The sequence below is a fragment of the Cupressus sempervirens genome, chromosome 2 (genome assembly GCF_028749045.1).
Source record: "Cupressus sempervirens isolate cs-2001-9-10 chromosome 2, ASM2874904v1, whole genome shotgun sequence".
Lineage (NCBI taxonomy): Eukaryota > Viridiplantae > Streptophyta > Pinopsida > Cupressales > Cupressaceae > Cupressus > Cupressus sempervirens.
The window spans coordinates 23623271-23645675 of NC_143119.1; the positions used below are offsets into that span (position 1 = coordinate 23623271).

Consider the following 22405-nt stretch of genomic DNA (forward strand, 5'->3'; position numbering starts at 1 on the left):
AATTGGCAAAAAGGAGAAAGACAAATCTTCGGACTTTGAAGACATCCTCCAAAAGCAGCAGTGATGAGGAATTGAGTAAAAAGGTTCGGGCACTACAGAAGGATATGCTACATATAATGAAAGAATTTAAAAACATGAAAAAGAATCCTTGCCAAGCGAGAGAAGGGGAACTATGGTGTACAAATTGCAAGGAGGAGGGCCACAGAAAGGGCTCTTGCCCTAAGAACCTATTTTGCGATATCTGCCAAATTGTTGGACATTCCACTAAGGAATGCTTGTTCAATATGAAAACAAAGGGACATAAACAAGTATTAATAACGTAAGTGTCCACCTCAGGAGCAGGAAAAAATACAAGCAATGATGTGACAACCTTAGGAGGGTACCGAAACAACAACCGATACGAACGAGGCGGCAACAACAATAAGGAGAGCCGTATCCGCATACAGTACGATCCAACCAGATGACCAATGATAGAATGTCTTGCGTCCAACCTCTGGGGCCACTTTGCAAGAGACTGTACTATGAAGGGAACACCACAGTTATTGTGTAGATGGTGTGGTCTTGGAGACCTTGATGACTCAAAATGCCCTAAACCTAGAGTGAACCTGTTGACCATAGAAACATGCGACGAGGAAACATTAGCAATCACTCGCGTGCAAGCAAAAAAGACGTATCCAAATCCAGAAGAGGAAAAGAATGCAGTGAGAGAAACAATAGCAATAACAACAATAATGGGGGCCGTATCCAGATACAATACGATCCAACCTGACGAACAACGATAGAATGTCATGCGTGCAACCTCTGGGGCCATTTTGTAAGAGACTATACTATGAAGGGAACACCATAGCTATTGTGTTGATGGTGTGGTCTTAGAGACCATGATGACTCAAAATGCCCTAAACCCATAGTGAACCTGTTGACCATAGAAACATGCCACGAGGAAACATTAGCAATCACTTGCGCGCAAGCAAAAAAGAAGTATCTAGATCCGGAAGAGGAAAAGAAAGGAATGTAACGAGAGCAGAAATAGAAAAGGAGATGGAGGCTGAAAAATCGCAAACAAAAGACACTGTTGGCACCTCAAGGAGGAACTAGGTAGAACAAAGCATCATACGATAGGTAGTGCAAGCTGAGGTTCTCATGAAGTTGAACGACCTTCTTGCAATGCCTTAGTTACAAACCAGAATCCTAAACATGACACTATCCTCGAGGGCGGTGGAAGAGCTAGGGAAGGACACATAAGGTGGAAGTAGAAAGACCACGGTAGACCCAATGCTACTTGCACTTAAAACAGGAAGACACCTTGTAGTAGTCGAGATGGGTATTCTCAGAACTATCCTTAGGGACACTATTGTAGATGGAGGGTTGGGAGTAAATGTATTGCCAGAAGAAACATGGAAGAAGTTGGGACAACCTACTCTATGGCCACCTACATTCCAATTCCTCACCGCCGATCAACACGGGATCAAACTCCTCGGGACTCTTATGGTGCAACTCGTAACAATAAGGACACAACCTTTCTTATTGGACTTCGTGGTCATTCCATTGAAAAGGAAAAGGTACGACGCCATCCTTAGAAGGGGCTGGCTGGTACAAGCAAAGGTGAAACACGAATGGAAAAAGAACACTTTGCCCATGGAAAGAGGAGGTCGTAGGTTCGTAATTCACCTACACACCCAAATGGTGGGAGAGGAGGCAGCGTTGTTAGAATTTGAAGGGGAAGGAGACAACGAAGGGAAGAAATGAATGGAACCCAACGAAGAAAGAATCCAGAGACAAGAAGGATGATTTGTCGATGACAACTTGGATTTGGTGAACGGCCTACTCCATTGGCAAAGGGAGGACTATGAGCTCTTTCCAAGTTGTCACATGTTAGGGGTCGAGGAAGGAAATAAGGGATAGGAAAAGAACGAATTTCCAACAGACTACAAAGAAGTGAAAGGATAGGCGTAGATAGATGAAACATCTGCACAAATTCAACGACAAGAAGCCTATTAAATATGAAGAACCCACGGTGAAGATAGTGAACTTAGGAGACAAGGCTAATCTGAAAAACATATTTGTAGGTGATGACTAGAATCCAATTTTGAAAGCAACAACATTTAAGATATTCATGGAATATAAGGATGTTTTTGTGTGAAGGACTTGAAGGCGGTATTGCCCAAATTGTGTGTCCACCACATACCACTGACTAAAGGAGTAGTACCAAAAAAGAAGAGACCATACCACATGAAAAAACTATGTCGCACGGGCCATAGATGAGATTAACTGGATGCGTGAGGCAGACATTATTTTTAGGGTACAAGCCAATGAGTGGGTATTTCTAATTGTGATATCATTGAAGAAGGATACCATTCAAATAAGGATATGCATAGACTTTCACTGTTTGAATGCAGTAACTATTAAGGATCTATTTCTGATATGGGTTATTGATAGTATTTTGGAGGAAGTGGCGGGGCATGAAATATATTCATTCATGGATGGATTTTTCGGGTACAACCAGATATCCATCACAGAAGAAGATAAGCTCAAAAAAAACCTTCATGGTAGAAGATGGAGTGTACGCCTACAACAGAATGTCGTTCGGTCTATACAATGCTTGTACAACGTTTTAAAGAATCATCCTACACATCTTTGACAAGATGTAAATAGAGAACCTCAAAGCATTCTTGGATGATTGGTCAGTTTTCAGTACGGAGGACAAACATTTGACCGTACTTAGGGAATGCATGGAAAGATGTAGATGAACACGACTAGCACTAAACCCAAAAAAGTGTAGATTTATGATACCTCAAGGAAAATTGTTGGGACACATCGTGTGCAAGGCAGGATTAAAGATAGATCTGGACAAGGTCCGAGTGATTTTGGAAATTCCATCTTCGTGATTGATGTAAAATCATTTGTAGGACACATGGTATTATCAGAGATTTATTAAGAACTTTGCCAAAATATCGTACCTGCTCGACAAGTTAGTATGCAAAAGAGAACACTACAGATGGGAAACAAAGCAAGATGAAGCCTTTCAGGGATTGAAAAACATGACTAGCCACAACACCCATCTTGGCTTATCCAAATTGGGACAAGGAGTTCTATGTACATGTCAATGCATCAAAATACGCAATTGGAGTGACACTAGCACAAACAGGGAATCACAAATTGGACCACCCGGTGTACTTCGCAAGTAGACTATCGTCTAAGGTAGAGAAAAATTATAGCACGACAGAGTGGGAGGCTCTTAAAATGGTGTACACCGTACAGAAGTTTAGAAACTACCTACTGGCGACTCCATTTGTGTTCTACGTCGATCATCAGGGCTTGCTATACCTCGTAAACAAACCAATCATCTAAGGACGGATAAGTAGATGGCTACTTTTGTTGCAAGAATTTACATTTAAAATTGTGATATGACCCGAGGAATGCCACGTGAATGCCGAACATCTATCCAGGATAAAATCAAGAGAACCTCCGGAGGGACCAATGCGCAACTATTTCAAATCGTTGTACTACCATCACAGTATGCAAGAATCATAGAATAGCTTTCAACAGGTCAATTTCCTAGGGAAATGCTGCCAAGCGAGTGGAGGAAACTAGTATTGAGAAGTCAAATGTTCCAATTAACCAACGGGTTGCTATACAAGATGGGACCTAACCAGATTTTACGACGATGTGTTATGGAGGAAGAAATACCAAAAGTATTGAATGAAGCACATGAAGGGCCCACAGGAGGACATATGGGGCAAGATACAATTGTGCATAAGATACTTCTTGTAGGATTGTGGAGGCCAACCGTGCACAACGACACCAGGGAGTGGGTCGTTGCATGTGATACATGCCAGAGAGCAGGGAAGCTACCAAAGAGGGACTTTATGCCTTTGAACCTCTCACATGCATAGGAACTATTTGAACAATGGGGGCTAGACTTTGTTGGGCCATTGAAGGTAAGCAAAGCTCGAAGATGCAGATACATTCTAGTAGCAACCGAGTACCTTACAAAGTGGGTAGAAGCACGAGCTCTACTAGACAACTCTACACTAAGCATGGCGAGATTTATCTACGAACAAATTATTATGAGGTACATAGTCCCAATATTGCTAATCAACGATTGTGGGAGGACATTTTGTCAACCATGTCATCCGGCTATTCACCACGAAATTTAAAATCTACCATTCCTTGTTGACCCCATACTACCTGAAAGCAAACGAACATGGAGAGTCTACAAATAAAATCTTGGTTGCAATAATTTACAAGTCTTGCGCAGTTGAAGGTGAAGATTGGGAGGAAAAGTTAACATTGGCCTTATGGGCATACCGTACCTCCTACATAGTTACCACAAGACACTCTGCTTTAGATAATGTACGTCAGAAGGCTGTGGTACCAACATAATTCATAGTACCAAGTTAGCGAATAGCGATGAAAAACAAGTTGGGAGATATGGAAAGTCTTAGGGAAAGGCTATATAACTTGAATAAGCTAGACGAGCAAAGATTACAAGCACAATGGGCCATCGAAGTTTCACAGTGCAGACGAAAGGTGTGGCACGAGAAGCACTTAAAACTGAACAGGTTCCAACTAGGTCAATTAGTATTAAAATATAACAGGCATAATGAAATCAAACCCGATAAATTTAAGGTGAAGTGGGTTGGGCCATTCGAGATTCGTGAAGTGGGAGATAATGGAGCAATAAAGTTGTGGACGCTGGATGGGAAAGAGGTGGCCGATGCAGTAAATGGGTTGAAGTTAAAAATCTATCACCAGCGAAATAAAGTCTAGGAAGACAATGACAACCAGACAAACAATTCAGAAAGAATGTAAATAATAATATAATTATTAATAAATAATATATATATATATATATATATATATATATATATACACATATATATATATATATATATATATATATATATATATATATATATATATATATATATATATATATATATATATATATATATATATAATATGTAATTGACAACGACGAAGTTCATGTGATGTTAACATTAGTCGAGGGAAGGATTTTGGAAAAGTGCATTGTAATCAAATAAATGAACCTCTTTATGCAAGTACAATGAACTAGGCAATGGACTACTGAAGTCTACATAACATATGAGCATATGCAAAATTAGGCATAGCTGACGTATGGACTCGACATACAATAGGAGAAAGGTGAACATTGTACAACTATTTGAGAAAGTGGAGCAAAAACTACTGTGTAGACCAGAGGAAAGGTGTCATGAACATTTGCCTTGTGCTGTGCATCGTACGAACGTTGGAGACAATCTTCAAGGACATAGTACTGTATGGTCTGGGCAGAAGGAAAGTCCAATCACCAACAAAGCATACAGTGAAGGTACCACCGTACGATTGGCAAAAGAGGAAGGCACACTATATGGATGTACAGACACAAGACGAACAAAGATTATAGGGGACACTGTACGATACCGTACAACCTTAATAAGAGACAAAGAGAACTTTGAAGGGCACGACTGGAAGGCATAAGGCATTGTACGTCCAACTAAGGAATCTAGCAAGAGTAAAACACCACCGTAACGTATGGACTTTGCAAAAAAATCGGTGAATGAGAACTGTACGGGCACATGCCCATCTGAGATAGCAACTGCTTCTGTATGACCACAGAGAGCACAATCGCCGTAAGGTTGTAGGGGGTGAAGATACTACCACCATACAGATTCCATACAAACCTAAAGGGAGCTCTATATTGTACAAACGTACGCACAGAAAAGCAAAACGCTAAGGAAGATTGAGAAGAACTGCCATACGATTGAGCAGAGACCACATAAGGTAGCGTACGACCAAGCAGAGGCCCACCAAGGGATAAAAGATGACTTTAGGGATCAATATAAGAAAAGGAATCCCATTCGTATGGATTAAGGCCATGTGATCTCATTGTGCTTGTTGGTTCCCAAAATCGCAGATTGGAATCCTATGAGCCTTGCTTGCTCAATGCTGGGATATCCAACTGGTTAAGGCCAACTTGACGGAACTGAACAACACGGTCCAAGTTCCCTGCACTTCCGGCTCTGCAAAACCGAGGTACATGCAAAACCAAGGCGGGTGTACCTGATCCTGGATAAAAACCTTACATCCAAGATCCTTATAGCAGATTGGTTAGAGCACAAATATAGTGAAAGTTTCCAAATGGCAAGAATAATAGAAAACTTTAAGTTCGCAAATTACGGGTTAGGAATAATAAATGAATATATGAATGTTTTTTTAAATAAAAAATAATGATTGCAACAAATGAATATATTAATTCTTTAAAGGAAGGATATGAAATAATTGCCAGCTATAGATTTGAATTATGAAAAAATATAAAGACCAGTGCCAAAGGGTGATAGAGTCAGAACTATAAGTTTTCATATACAACTTTATGATGTTATGTACATTGAATTTATAAATAGTTTAGTCATCAGGATGTGATAAATCAATTGTTTTACGCATATTTAAACTAGTCTATAATATTTTAACCCTTATTAGGACAAAATAGATACAAATAAGGAAACAATTAAAATATTTCACAATATTTGTATTTGTCGAGTTCAAATAGCCACAATTGCTTTGATCTACTTACTCTAAAAATAAATTATTTATAAAATTGAGAAATGATCATAAAGGACGAACTATATAGTATTTTTGACTTCTAAAAACTTTAAGCAAATAAAATAAATAAATACTTCTTACTGATCATGCCGGAAATAAAATACACTGGAGACAATCCTTACAGATGATCCATCCAATGCATTTGACTCCAAAGTCGCATATAAAAAATACATTTGTTCAATAATCCGCATCCATTGACTTAGTTCAAAATTTCATTCCTCACGATTGAAAGAATAAAATATATCATAATGTATACAATAGGTAAAAATTAAAATATGGATATGAATATTGTCTCTCCTTGTTTGATATTACATCTATATTTATAGGCGATGAAAGGGTGCTTCATAAAACAACACAGCCTTTCATAGCACCTAACTATAATTTATAACTAAAACTGAAATGTAATTTTGATTTAGTAACAACCGATAGGTTGCATAGTCCTATGTTTTACTAGTGATAACAGTTTATTTGAAACTTTAAAGCCCCAACAAGGCAAATAATCATTATTCCTGATTCTGATTCGGACTAGGAAATTCCATTGGTGTTTGAATAAATTAGATTTTTGAGTGCTCCGGCTCCAACATATATTCCTTGCGCTGGATGTTCCCATTGATAGCATCGGCTATAGTTATGTAATCTGGGTGTTTCACTGCATGATTAACTGGATTTCCTATGCAAACTCCTTACGTATTTCGTCGCTCGTTCCAGATATCCATTCATACTTGCAAAAAACAAGAAACAACGTAAGATATTAATGACCTATTAATGATTTATGATTATTAATATGAAATCATCCGCTCAAGAGGTCCCAATAATATATTTGATCTCCATATAATTTATCTTCGGGGTAACACCCAGGGGTCACTTGACTCGGAATGCTCCTGTTTTGATGCGCTTCTACTGTCGTGTCTCTAACAATCATTTTCCAAGGCAATTTTCCACTATTTCCAAATATCGCTTCACATTTTTAGATACAAATTTCGGTGATTTGGAAAGGCTCCAGGTCTGAAAATCTTCATGTATGCACAGATTCGATAAAGGACGCATGAACTTCCCATTGTTGCGGTATGCAAAAGGCTATTCTCCTGATTGCAATCATGTGTGCATCTTACTTTTGAATTTATTCGAAGACACCAATGTAGACCAGGCAGCACCACAATTGTATTTACTTTGCACAGACCCGATGCTTATTAACCTTTAGTTGATATATTCTGGAACTATATACATACTTCATCTTAATAACAATTTCCAGCAGCTTCTTTTGAATTTATCATTGATTGCTAATGATTACTTTTCAAATCTGAAAATCTCTGTTATAATGAGATAGTTCAGACATTTGCTGACGGTTCAACTTCCTCTTTCTGCTACTTGATGATGCTTTAGAAACATTTGCTAATGGAAACGTTGACTGAGAACCTCTTGTTGATTGTCATGTCTGCTTTAAAAACTGTACAAGGAATCATTGCTGCTCCTTTTGTTTTGCATTCTTTCCATGCCTTTGATTGAACAACATAGAATCCCATGTATCAACTACATCTCAGCATTTTGAATCCTTTGAATCTGGGTTTTTCCTTTTGCTTCTTTGGGATGATTCTCCATCCATAATACCAACTTCTGTATTGACCCTCTTTACTGTGTCCTTACCAGCTGATAATCTTGAGCCATTAGTTGGAACTTGACTGAGAGATATGTCAACAAGATGACTACCAGAATGCTTCTCTCCTATTTTAGCATGTAATTTGTTCAAGCTTTCAGCAATTTGAGGAAGAAATTCTGCAACACATCTCCTTTCTCCTCTTAACTTTCGCCCACAGAAGGTTTTACTATGTTCTGGCAATCAGTTATGAACATACAAGCTTGAGAGTTCCCAACCAAGGAAGTAGGCATATCTCTATCCCTTGATTTTGTAGCAGAATCAGAAACTTCACCTCTAGATACTGTATTTACTTGGTTGGTTTCCTTACAAAGTGGCATAGTTGTGGGTCTCAGACTAGAGTCTTCAACCAACACTTGTTTTGAATCATTCATGGGTGGAAATATTGTGAAACCTTTATGGCCTTCAGCATTGAGTATATTCTTTGGGAATGGTAAATGTTATTCTCTTCCTATTAAGTTCATGTTCACTTCAGCACATAATGGCACGAAGACTTCATTAGTAACTTCTACTTCTTCCATAAGTGTAACATCTGCAAAATTTTACCAAGTATCCAATTCTGAGCCATCCTTTTCACCTTCAAGCATTGAAATAACAACAGCTCTCTCCCCTGCATTTGCAATATGAACTGACATTTTACTATTCGATAGTGTATCACCACAGAACTTATGATTCTGATCTTTCCTTGATGAAAGTTGACGGAAAGTGGAGCTCAAATTTTCAAGCACCCCACTCTTTTTGAGTTTCCAATATCACAAATGGAGACCGAAAATTTGGGGTCCATCAGTGCCAAAGATGAAGGTGTGACATAAGGACAGTACCATACGATTATTTAGGAAAATCAAAATCCCCTGTATGGTGATTAAAACATTTGTGGATTGTAGTTGAGGAGCCGTACCATCAAGGGTTTTTCATGTAGGTGTACAAAAGTTTACGGAGAAGTTGTGACAAGTAAAGGAAAACCTAACCGTTTTTCTTCACACAAAAAGACAAAAGAAAGACAATTATGTAGTCATCCGGGAAGAGAGCTTGGAAAAAGAAGTTAGACGAAGATTTAATAACCAACACAAACATGAACAAAAATGTGAAGACTTTGTCCTTAGGTGTTCATGTCGCAGGAGGCACAAGCATAGATGCAAACAAAAAGAAGGGTAAATAGGCAGCACAACTAGCAGCTGCACCAACTCACCTCACACCACAAAATATTTCTTTCAAAGGCCTGAATGGAGCTGAATGTAGAAAATGGTGGCAGATACACCCGAGAACCATCTAGTGAAGAATATCATCCAAAAGGAGCAGGTGTAATGGGCGATACAAATGCTAGTATTTTGCATTCGGGATTATGAGGGCTTTCTGCGCACGATGATAGAGACCTACGATCGGTTCTCTAGAACCAATTTGTTTGCTTATCTCAGGCGGGACTTGGTAATCTCATTCAGGGCACCGAATTTCACGTTGGTATTTGGAATATCTTGGGGGGGGGAGGGAAGAAAATTGATAACAAATTGAGGATGGTGACTTGTTGCAAGTAGAAAAAGAAGCTCTGATGGACACTTTGAAGGGCAGAGGATTGAAGAAGTCCAACATTCAGGAAGGGCATTGGTGTTGTCTTATGGACCTAGTGAAGAGCCGACTTACAGGATCAAACCGTGCGTTGGATCTCATTTCCACAGGTAGCAATGATGAACGGGATCCTTAACAGGAGTGTACGATTGGGTTGCACTATTGGCAGAAAGGATGTATAAATTCACGACACTTCTAAATTCCGTATGCCTCACTATGCGATTGGGTTATTTCTGGATGCGACAGCGCGGATGATTCCTCTCGATAGGCTAGAGGCCAAGCCTAGCCCTCTCGCGCTAGGTGAGCCCCCTATTATGCAGTGGAGACACCTAGACACACTTGGTGGCTAGAAGGCCATAGTCGGGCAAAAGCGACCTAGACAGGATGTAGAAGATACAGATAGTGGCCGACAAGAGACATCTTCTGATGAGAGTAGGACCGACAGAGAGGAGGAACAGGATGATGAAGAGGTGGAAGTTATAACAACAACACTATTGCTATTTCCATGACCTACACTTTTGGCAACAACACATTTGGTTCCTGTGGGTATGCACAGTGCACATATTCCAGGGTTTGGACAATTTAGACAGCCAGTGGTGATGACCCCTGTCACAGTAGCGGCTTAGCTGGCTACAACGACCATGACCATTTTGGAGGCCATGGCCATAGTTGAGACAGAGACCCACTCATCAACGACGACAACCTTGCCAGAGAAGGTGATGAAGTTATCGACGCAGGAGGTTACGACAACCTTGCTAGAGGAGGTAATGGAGTTACTAGTATAGGAGGTTCCAAAGAGTTCCATGACACCACAGGTTAGATTGGAGGTGGTGGGATCGAATGCGGTGGTCATGATAGATGATGCATTACTGGCCCCCAGTGAGGGTACTGCAGCACAAAACTTGAGTGTATAGAACTTAAGTGAGCAGGATTTTAGTAGTTACTTGTGTAGGAGATTCAGCATTAGATCGGTAACACCGATATTTGTCACTATCTCACCTATGAGAGAAGTACCTCAAGTGATGGATCTCCTAGCCCCACCAAAGGAGAGTTCTCATACCGTTGAGGTTGAGCCACCACCCCCTCCTCCAACAGGGAGTACTGCGGATAGGATGTTAGAAGCAGTAGAGGTAGCGATGGCCATTGAGCAACCCACACCATCTGTCCCCTTGACAGCTATAGAGGAGGATGTCAAGACATACTTGACGGACGTGGTGACTCGAGGTCGCCAAGTAGTAGTTTCAGCAGATGTGCTTTGGAGGTAGTGTTGTGGGGGTTAGAGCAGGTGTTGTCATTCATGCGGGTTGGTTGTCCAATGACCTTCTCAGTATGTTTCGAGGCGAGAGGTTGGCCGAACATGGAGACCTCTGAGATGCAGTAGGAGTGGATTGATAAGAGGCTTGTAGTAGAGAATAGAGTTGAAACTCTGACACAAGAGATAGTTCAAGTGTATTGGGAGGTGTACTATGCTCTATGCACGCAAGGCGGATCAATTGGTAGCAGTGAGGGCTTAGGAGGAGGCAACTACCAAATTAGCCATAGTAGAGGCTTGTTTTGCCAAACAACAGGCAACTTGGGAGAAGGAGCAGGCAACACTTATTGCTGAGAAGGAATCAGAGAAGGCAACATTTGTATCTTAGTTGGGGGATGCGAAGAGGGATTCAGATGCGAAGGATGTAGAACTCTGAAACATAGTTGAGATGATGAAGAGATCATTAGAACTTTAGATGTAGGCCTAACTGAATTTAGATGCTCGGACGCAATAGGTACATGAGTTGCGGGCATAACTGAGTGAGCTACGGGCACAAAGGACGTCTACTACACCAACCCTACTAGGGATGCAACCCTTTTCTTTTTAGTTTGTTTTGAGTTTTGATGTACTTAGTAGTTTAGTTGTCTCTATTTTGTCGTCCAAAAACAACTTTTCTTTTGTGGGGGATGATGTTGTTGATAAAACTACGCTATAGCCGATGGGATTAGTATTAGTGTCCGAAAGGTTACGTGATAGTTGAAGTCATCCCTTTCGGGAGATATATGTACATCGTCTGAATGGAATTATGAGGGATCATTATAATTAGAATTGCATATCTACTTATATGAAAAAGTATCTTCTTCTGTGTTACATTCTAGCCTCTTAATGCGATAAATATCCATTTACCCTATACGGTAAACATCTTGGATCTCAAACTTGGAATTGTCATCTTTGTATAACATGGTTTGTTTGAGTGGTCTTCAAGATTAGATAAGGTTGTATACATTATTGAGAAGATTGTCCATCAAAAACTTCATGCCTTACAAGAACATTCTTACTGTCCTTATCATAAGCCATCTTTATTCTAGATTTCCAAATTAGTCTTAGGAGTGACTCACAATCTATTCAGATTTCAATAGCCTGGTGCTTATGTCTCCTACTGGAATAGATGTCATGGCTGGCCTTGTTCTTGACTAGTGAGAAGATTGGGTTCAACCCCATGGTCCATGGGACGCGTCACCTGCCCATTTTCCCCACCTCTCGTCCTACGAACGTGAATCTCTCGTTGCCAATTCCATTCCAAAAATGCAAAAAAGGAACCATCCTCAAAACAATGTTTCACACAAAATAGGGGACTTGGGGACATTGTTAGGTATTGAGGACTGCCTAGCCGTTCCTCGTACCTATTGGCGTCCCCTTTTTTCCAGCCAAGAAAAATGCCCACCATTTTACAAAAAGTAACATTTTTTTAAATTTTTTTAAAAATTGTTGGGAAGGCCTCGTGTGGGTAGAAATAACAATAAAAAACTGTGAACCACTATTTGGAGGCTAAAATGGTAAAGTCTTCTTCATTTCAACCATTCTTGGCAAGAAGAAAAAGAAAGAGCAGCAACAAGAAAGTTTTCAATTTTGAGTTGCAAGAGGAGGGTTTTCAATTTTGCTAATTTGCTATGTATTCAACTTCTAAAATGTCTATGGTTAAAGGTCTATAAATGTTAGGATATGCATATTTAAATTCTCTCCTTGTATAAAATTCCCCTATTTTAATAACCGTCCCTTGATATCCCATCCCTGAAAATCTGGCTTTGAACCATACTTGTACTGGAAACATGTCCCTGTCCCATAAACTGTCCCCATCCTGGAAACTCTGTGGAGCATAGGTCAACCATAGTATCAAATCCTTGATGCCTTTCCTCAAGTATTCAAAATAATAACTCTTGTGGTTTTAACTTCTCATGATCATGAATGACCTAGCCTATTGGTAGGAATTATTGGTTCGCATGATGGAAGTAATAATTAATCTCCATGAATTTAGATATGTTGCAACTTCCAATAGACCCTGCATTAATGTCATTTTAATTGGAGTGCATGATACTTATTCGTCATGGGATATATGATGGACAAGTGTCTCCTTCTTACTCAAACATATACCTTTATCAAATATAGGAATCCTAATCTGACTTGTAACCTTTTGTAACTTGGGTGAAGACTGTTTAGTGATGACATTGTTAGGTCTTGTCATATTTTTCCAAGTTTGTCTTAATCCTTCCTTGATTGAAGAAGTACCGAGATCCCAAAATTTATTTTCATCTTCACCTTTGTGTGACTTCAAACTGGACTCTTCATTCGCGTCAAAGAGTTGGTTGCCATAAATTTTGTCCACTTCAAACAATGGATTAGGAAAAAGTTTAAGATTAGCTTTACTTTTAAATTCAAACTTATCTATATCCAAACTTGCGTCAATTGTTTCCTCATCCAGTTCTTTCAATACATGATTTCTGCTTCTATATTCTGATTTCCCAACCTGATCATATGTTTTTCTGTAATGATTGTCCTCGTCCATTAGCTTTTGTATTTTATCTCCCCATACTTTTGATGTTACAATTTCTTGCTCATCAAGATGTTTAGGCTGGGTACAAGTAGTCACTTCGGATTCTCTTACACTAGAGGCATTAGTCGTCTCATCTACAGCTATGGTGAAAGAAGATTTTATTTGACATAAATTTGAACAAAAATAATCCAAATTATAGTTTATTACTTCACTCCCTCTTATGTAATCTTCTGGGCACGATCCTTAGGAAGATGTGAGATCAAACTCATGATCATTACGAGTCCATGTACTTTATTCTCTTGTGATAAAATATATGCATGAAGAGTTAACCACTTCTATCCCTTTAGAGATGTTTGAAACTATTTCCTCATCTGGTATCTTGAACTCCACGAATTGATTAGAGATCATGTCTTCACTATCCACTTCTCATCATGATTGATGACTTGTATTAATCTTTTCTAAGTCTTTATCAATTACTCCTTCCTCCATTGATGTGACTGTTGGACTAACCGCCAACGTTCTCCTTTGGGATTCATGGCATGGCTTATCCACCCTTTTGTTCTGTAAGTCTAATGGTTGTATCAAGCATTGATAGGTCGATCTTTTGGTGCAGTGACAATTCTAGCTTGTAACAAGTGGTATCAGAGCTTGGTTATAGGTTCTAATCTCCTTGGGTGACGTTGTGGGGGGGGATTGTTGGACTAACTGCCAACGTACCCTTTCGGGATTCGTGGCATGGCTTAACCGCCTTCTATGTTCTGTAAATCTAGTGGTTGTATCGGGTATTGACAGATCGATTTTTTGATGCAACAACCACCCTAGCTTTTAAAAGTGACAACCTTCAAGGTTTCTATTGTTTGTGAACTTCTTGATGCAGATTTATACTCACACTTTTCATTTTGTTTCCTTAGGTCAAGGTAATGACCTTTATGTTCTTTAGGTGAGTACTTTATCCTTATGTCTATGTTGTCCTCTAGGTACATGTCATTATTGAATCTGCCTTTTACCCAATCTTGTCTAATTTTCTCATGTAGATCTATTGATGTTGACTTATGGCTTTCTTGCCTTTCCATATTTGATAGGAATATTGTTCTTGAACCTGGTGTAGCCACTTGCAGATTTAGAGTGATAGGGATTGTTCTCCATTGATATTGCCTCCATTATTTATTATAGATTGTGTTAGCATTCCCAATGATTGAACCAATTTCTTCTGCATCTTTATTTGCTTTAGCATGCATTGATGCATGCACTTCTTTTGTTCTTCTTTTCCCATATTTGAAGTTTCTTGTCACACTAATTCCTCAACTGTTTCCATATTTATTAATTTCTGAAATATGTTCCCTCCACTGGCTGGCAGGTTTGATAACTCTGATACCAATTGTAATGTCCTCTTTTTGGCTATTTGGGATTATGGGAGAGTTATTTAGAAGCCTTACAATTATACCTCTGTTATCTCTCATAATGTATGCTGGTAAAGAATCTGATATCAATACTTTTATGACTGATTTGCACAATTGTACACAAACAGAAGCAACTTGATTAGAATGCAATCTCTGTGGTATTTGATACAGTAGTTTGAAAATGCATAATATTTTTAAGTATTTATAGAATGATCTTTGCTGTTTTAGATACGGCAATTAAAATATGCAATAAGGTGTGACAACACGGTCCTTTCTGTATCTGATGTGGCAGTAGTGCTATGCAAATATGATAGATGTGTTTACGAGGTGATCCCTGCAATCTCTGATATAACAATCTGGATTAGCAAGAGGATCAATATATAAAGATGTGTTTACGAGGTGATCCCTGCCATCTCTGATATAACAATCTGGATTAGCAAGAGGATCAATATATAATCACTTACAGTGATGTTTTTCTTTGTATATATATATATATATATATATGCCAAGGAGGCAGATTCTTGGAGCAAATCCAATATGGATAAAAATGTAAGATACAATGTGCCATGATTCTCAAGTGATCATTCTCCACTCATCTAAATATCTTCTTCAGGGAATGGACATGTCTCCTAGATGTCCAAAAGACATGTCTTCTCTTCTTCCAAAGATTGCCTCTTCTTATTTCGTTCTTGATTAATTAATTTATTAACTTAATTATGATCCATTGGATTTCACTAATCACTGTTCAATTAATAACCATTTAATGGTGCCATCTCATATATATCATGGACAGGTATCATGAATCGCAGTCTGTGTATTACTTCCGATTCTCTGATAGTTACTGAAATTGTGTTGAGACGATCAAACAATCGTCTGAGCCGTTACTAACGTAATCTCTTTTTTATTTCTCTGCTCTTATCGATGTTGTTGACAGGTCTATGCATGAGATGAATAAGTATACGGGACATTACAGATTCTCTTTGCTTAGCCCTTCATTGGAGGGCACAGGCTTAGCCTTCTCTTGGGGCACTTCCTCTGAGGATTTCTGTGTGAAATCACTGAAGATAGCTTAAGGAGGATTAGTTTTTGAAGTTTTCTGCTATTAAGAGTCTTAGGGTATTCCCTCTTTTGATTGCCATTAGACTTCTATAGAAAATAGGACTTTAGACCCTCTGGGCTTCAATTTCACAACTATAATTTTGTCACCTATAGAGCATTCTATAATTCCAAGGATTTGAACCTCTATATCAAATGAAATTAAAATTCTTGAATTCATATGAGGCTGAGTTGACCTTGTTTCTACAACTTGCAGGGTTTTGCCAATAGGGTTAAGCAGTTGCGGATGAAAAACCCACATTTGCACAGGGACTTTTTGACACAAATCCATTTAGGTGTAGTTAGAACATTATTTCCTTTGAGTAACATTTGGAGGCTAAGCATCAGCCTTAAACATAGATTTACCTATATTCCAGTAGTTTTTCTTGAATGCTCTGGTTTGCATATTTTGGTTTTTGAGGAAGATAACAAAATGATCATTATCATTCTGCAAAAGTAATGCATATAACAAAGTTCTCTTCCCCACAGGCATAAACTAATGAGCCAATTGTCAAAGAACCTCCTAGCCAGAAGCTTGTTAATGTCTAGACAAGCCAAAAAACACTTACCATATTCTTAAGCCTATTCTCTTATTTTTTAAGGCATTAAGCATGTCTTCATCAGTGCTGAGTCTCAGAACTCTGGGAAGGAGAGGTTTGTTAAATCCTTCAGTTTGCTTGTTCTTGCCTACCTCTTCATGTTCAATGGGTTGTGAACTATTTTCTCGAGTCCCACATTGGAACTTGCTTTCTTAGACGGTGCTTCTGGTGCCTTAGCTTGCAAAGCCTCTTTGGACATTTTTAGTTTTTATCTTTAATGGTACTTCCCCCTTTATCAACTGAAGAACTGGTTTCCATGCAAGTCTGTATAGACATGATCAGCTCATCTGCACGAGCAATCAATCAGGATCAAACCCTACAAATCCTGTACCATTTCAGTTAACCCATCAACAGAATTGTGGATTATTGAAATCTGATATCATTAATCTTCTGGAAAGTTTACATTATTTTAATTAGCTGCATGTGTCTTTAATCTATATTATATTTCCCTAGACATGTCCCATCCTGAGGCAAATCTGTCGCAAGTTGTGTACTGAACTATGTATATGACAGGATGCTTGCTATACTAAATTGTTTGTAAACCATATATACATAGATAGATAGATAGATATGTTGATTGGCTGGCATTCAGAACCCATTGGATTTCTCAAATTTGAAATTTCTTGTTTCATCTGCTTTGGAAAGTTCAATCTATATATGTATTATTTTCCCCTGGAAGCTCTAAGTTTCAGAAACATATTATAATTTATAGCATTGAAAATTTTCAAACTAAACTTTGTGTGACATTTCTTGTTATGTAAAACTCTTTATGTTTCCAATATTAGGTTTTTCACTTTTATACAATCTTACCTATGTGAATTAAAATTTGCAGGTTGTCCCAAAACGATGGAAAGTGGACATTGGTTTCAATCAGGATGCTGTGCTAATGCTTTCTGCCATGACTTTACCTGATGGCATTCAGGTGATGAGATTTTAAAAACGGAATCATGATATAATCCTTTGTGCTCTTTATTAGTTGGTTATATGCATGATACATGGCTCAGTGCATATGCTAAAACTGCACATTTTGAGAAAAATCCTTGAAAAGAGTTATAAAAATTTGTTGGAAGCTTCTTATATAATAGTTTGTGAATAGATTAGCAGAAGTTTGTGCACGCTTGCTTTTTTAGTCACACCAAAGTTAAACTATGTGGCAAGACAAAATTTAAGAGTCGACTTTTCACTTGTTTGACTTGCTGAAAAAATCAATGGATGATTTGAGGTATTTCTGCTCATAATGGTTGCCCTAAACTTTTCTTGTGCACATTAATCTCTTTGAGATGATTTAGAACATATCCTCAAATGAATCTTGAATGTTGTCCCAACACAACATATAAAATGTGAATCACTAAGTAATCTAAGTGTTGAATTTTCAAATCCGGAGAGGTGTCTAATAGGGCATCGAATATAATTTAATACCTTAATGATGGTCAAGTGGATTCAATGTATTGAGATCGCGCGGCATTGTATTCTAACCTATAAGAGGAAATAAGAGCAAAATGATGAAGAATTAGATCATTTTTACTTGGCGACTGATACAGGCACTAGGGGAATGTGCTCTCTGCTTTGGTAGATTAGAACTTTTCTTTTGATTTTATATTTGCCAAATTTAACAGGGCTGACTAAGAGTTGTGATAAAGTTGAATGTACACAGTTCAGCTTGTCTCACTTATGCATTTCTTTGTGGGATTTTCCCTGCCAGTTTGAAAACCATTGAAATTACCAGGCAGATCAATAGGCAGTTTACTGCTGGATTCTTAGTGAGGATTTACAAAACAATGGAATGCCACTTTGTATTAGCATTATGGTAAAACTCACTGCTCAGTCATGAAAAATCATATTTCATTATTTTGCTAGCTATGTAGACTGTACAACTGACAAAGGATTTATAAAAAATGTCAACATGGAAATCAAAGTTTGTGCATAAGCAAGTTTTTGTTCAATCTCACAACTAGGCTCTACCATGCATTTTGGCATACTCACTTCAAGTATCTGAAAAACCCAGTTGTTTCATATGATAAACTCCGTTAGTGTTCCGGGGATTTATTGAATTTGGTGGTGGCCTATATTTTCAGATGTTTGCACTACTGCTCTTGATGCAGCAAATGCAATTTTATATTCTTTATTCATTATTTCAATTCTTGAAGCTGTTCCTCAAGTGTACAGGTTGCATTTAAATTTTAAGCTATGTTGGCAATAGCATAAGCCATAATGATGATACATGTTGATTTGTGTCTGGGTGCCTTTTTCTGTGCTTTGAACTATGAACTAATGAAATACGATGGTACAGGTGCTAATTTTGAATATATACTGTAGACTCTCTTCCTTGTTTGTGGGGATGGGTCAACTTAAATGTATTTATTAAGCTCTAAAAATACATTGAAACAATAGCATTTTGAATGTGAGGAAAAATGTTAAGCCATAATGATGATGCATGTCGATTTGTGTCTGGGTTCCTCTTTCTGTGCTTTAAACTGCAAACTAATGAAAATACGATGGTACAGGTGCTAATTTTGAATATATATTTTAGACTCTATTTCTTGTTTGTGGGGATGGGTCAACTTAAAATGTATCTATTAAGCTCTTAAAATACATTGAAACTATACCATTTTGAATGTAAGGAAAAATGTTTTCTGTGTACTTACAAAGCTCCTCTGAAGACACAAAATAACAGTTATCTTTGGCAGTCAATGTATACTTGTCATTTGACACATCATGTTATCTGAAACTGCCTTCCTGTCCTCCTATATGTGAGGTTTGAAGTATTTGAAAATGAATAATTGCTCTTACATGTCACTGAAACCCTGATTTGCATTTGCAGAGACGCCGCACATCTGTGGATGAGTTGAACATGCGTAGTGTATTTGAAGAGAATGATGTTATCTGTGTAAGTTCTGCAATCATCTCTTTTTCATATCTAAAATTTGAAGCATGCTTTATTTTGTGAGGGTCCTGTTGACAGCGTGCGCTAGTCTTGGAGCTGTTATTACTGACACATTCCTACAGAGTTGTAGATGTTTTTATGATGTGGGTATTTGAGTTTGAGTCACCCTCTTTACAGATGTATCTCTTCACACCTCAATCTGATGGACTTGAAATGTGAAAGGTTTTTATTGTAAAACACACAAAGAAAATGAAGCATAAGAACTTTATTAATAAATTTTTGTGGAATTGCTTTTTATATTGGACAGGCTGAAGTTCGTGGCTTACAACATGATGGAAGTTTGCACCTTCAAGCACGGAGTGACAAGTACGGCAAGGTTGGTTTTTACTGGCATATAGGATCCAGTTATTTTTCAATAGAACCTGGTAAATTTATTTCTCGGGAGAAGAGATGGTGTTTAAAATGTTTTTGTTTGTATGAAAAGTTGTATATTCTCGTTGCAAGTTAGGGTGCTGAATGGATATGCTTGGCAACTGTTAATGACATTGATTGCTGAATGAGGTTTCTATTAGCCATCTTGCTATTTACTAAATTCTCAAGCAGACAATTATTGACATGTACTTTGTACTAATAAAACATATGATATACTTTAAAAGCTAAGCTTTGCTTTTGATAAATCACTTTCTTCTGTTTGAAAAGGAGTCTGATCATTTAATCCATGTTGCCGTGGACTTATTAAGAAATATTTTTATATGTTCTAAACATGCATTTTTTGTTTCTTTGGCAGTTAGAGAATGGTCAGCTTATTACAAGCTCTTCTTATCTTGTGAAGTGACGGAAACAACATTTTCATTTTCTTGAGGAATATGGAGTTGATATGATTTTAGGCTGTAATGGCTATATATGGGTTGGTGCACACAGTGATGTGCAGAATACTTCTAGGCCAGGAGAAGAGCCTGATGTTTCAGGGCAAAACGAATCCCAAGCGACTATAGTTGAAGCCCTGAATTCTGCAGATGCAGTTGCAGGAAGGAAAATCGGGGAAAACATCTGCCGACTTGCTAATGCAATTCGAGTGCTTTGTTCATTGGGTTTCAGTATTTCTATTGAATCAATTCTTGAAACCTTGGAAGCAAGTATTACTTGGAATGTTGACATAAAAGACATGCTCGGAGCAGAATTCTATGTCAGAATTGCTGAGAGGGAAGCTGAATGCAGAAGCATAAAATCTAATGTGTAGTCTGGAGCCTTTTCATTTGGTTTTATTCTAATGCATGGTGCAAATGTTTTCCCTTAACATTGCAGCTTTCTTGAGGTCAGATATAATTTGAGTTAACTTTTTTGACTCTGATTTTTCATGTTTCAGTCTTTGTAAAGTTCAAGGGGTTCGATGAAATGTTAATGAGAGGTTATTTTTGATCTCAATTCTCTTGGTCTTGAATTCCTGCCAAACTTGTTTGGGGTTGCCCATGATGCCTATTGGAAATTTTGTCAAGGACATTCAGCTTTTGCAAAAGTGATCGTGCATCAACGTCAAATTTTTTAACTTCTGAGATTTATATTTGCCAGGAACGAGGATTTTGTAAATTTTACAATCTCATATTTGCTCATTTGCCTGAATGTATCATTTTATACTGATGTTCTTCTTGGTGTAACTAATTAGCCGATAGGCTATTATATGTGGGAACTTCAACAAAAACCTGTCCGTCCATGAAAAACCAGTAGTTGTATTTGGAAACTGCTCATCAAGCACTAAATGAAAATCTTATCTAAATCTCCAACACCGACCATATCAACTGATTTAATTTATTTGAATAGATTTTGTGGGGTAGGGGGCTAGGGTTTGGCTTGGAACGGATGGGATTTCAATCAAAACCAGAAACCAATAATTGTTTTAATAAATATTGAAAAGTGCTGAAGATCCTGCTCAATCTATATGTAATCCTTTGTGTGCCACGACATTATGTTGATACCATCAAATCTTTTTCTCCAAAATCAAATCGTATCTTGGACAATCAAGTGATATCCTGGTAGATCTCACCTTCAAATGACTACTTCCCATTTAAAATATCGATAGACTTGCCAAGAATGCATAGCTCGTAAATCTTTGAAGCCCAGGAGGTCTCTATGATGTCCATGTCACTCAGCCCGCTCCATTAAAAATACACTTCATCGGGCCCGTCATGTTGTTCATGGTCTGCGTTGAGCCCTAATCTGGTTAGGTTTTTTGTGCAGTGGGACAAGGCCAATAGATGGCTCATCACAGGCTTATCTCTTCTTGTGCAATGCTTGCGCTATAGCCTGGACAACTGTATCAAATGTGTCGCATGGGAGACCTTGACACCCTGCATGAGTTTTCATGGTTTCTTCTTCATTGTACACGTGTAATTAGCTATGAAAATTTAGTTTCTCATTGAAATTTTTGAAATCTTCTCAATGAGGATTCATTCATTCTTTATTCTTATTCTTTTCTTTGCTCTAGCCAGTCTTCGATTTTATTGAATCATTGAACTGTGAGTCTTATGTATAGATTGGCTTCTAACTTCAATATTTATCAATTCTTTGCTTCTCTATGATCAATTATAATTTAAACATTTATCGATTCTTTATTTACTTTATTGCTCTAATATTTATCGATTCTTTATTTACTTTATTGTGCTTTCCTATTTCCATGTTCTGTAACAAAATTATAATTGGAATAATAATCACATGTACAAATCAGTTTTCAATTACTGTATTTCTCTTTTCAGAGTAATCGTATGTAGATATTTGATTTCAATTATGAT

The 22405-nt window shown here is 37.9% G+C and overlaps 1 protein-coding gene and 1 pseudogene across 1 annotated transcript in view; both read left to right on the forward strand.

Moving 5' to 3' along the window:
- LOC149570892 (exosome complex component RRP4 homolog) overlaps positions 1-21257 on the forward strand; it is a 44719-nt gene extending 23462 nt beyond the window's left edge. The window contains exons 4-7 of the mRNA XM_089812452.1: positions 17568-17657; positions 19557-19622; positions 19927-19995; positions 20407-21257. Of these exons, the coding sequence (XP_089668578.1) occupies positions 17568-17657; positions 19557-19622; positions 19927-19995; positions 20407-20454 (273 nt within the window). The 3' untranslated portion in view covers positions 20455-21257. The remainder of the gene's footprint in view (positions 1-17567; positions 17658-19556; positions 19623-19926; positions 19996-20406) is intronic.
- On the forward strand, positions 20497-20859 carry LOC149570893 (exosome complex component RRP4 homolog pseudogene; annotated as a pseudogene).
- Positions 21258-22405: the final 1148 nt, after the last annotated feature.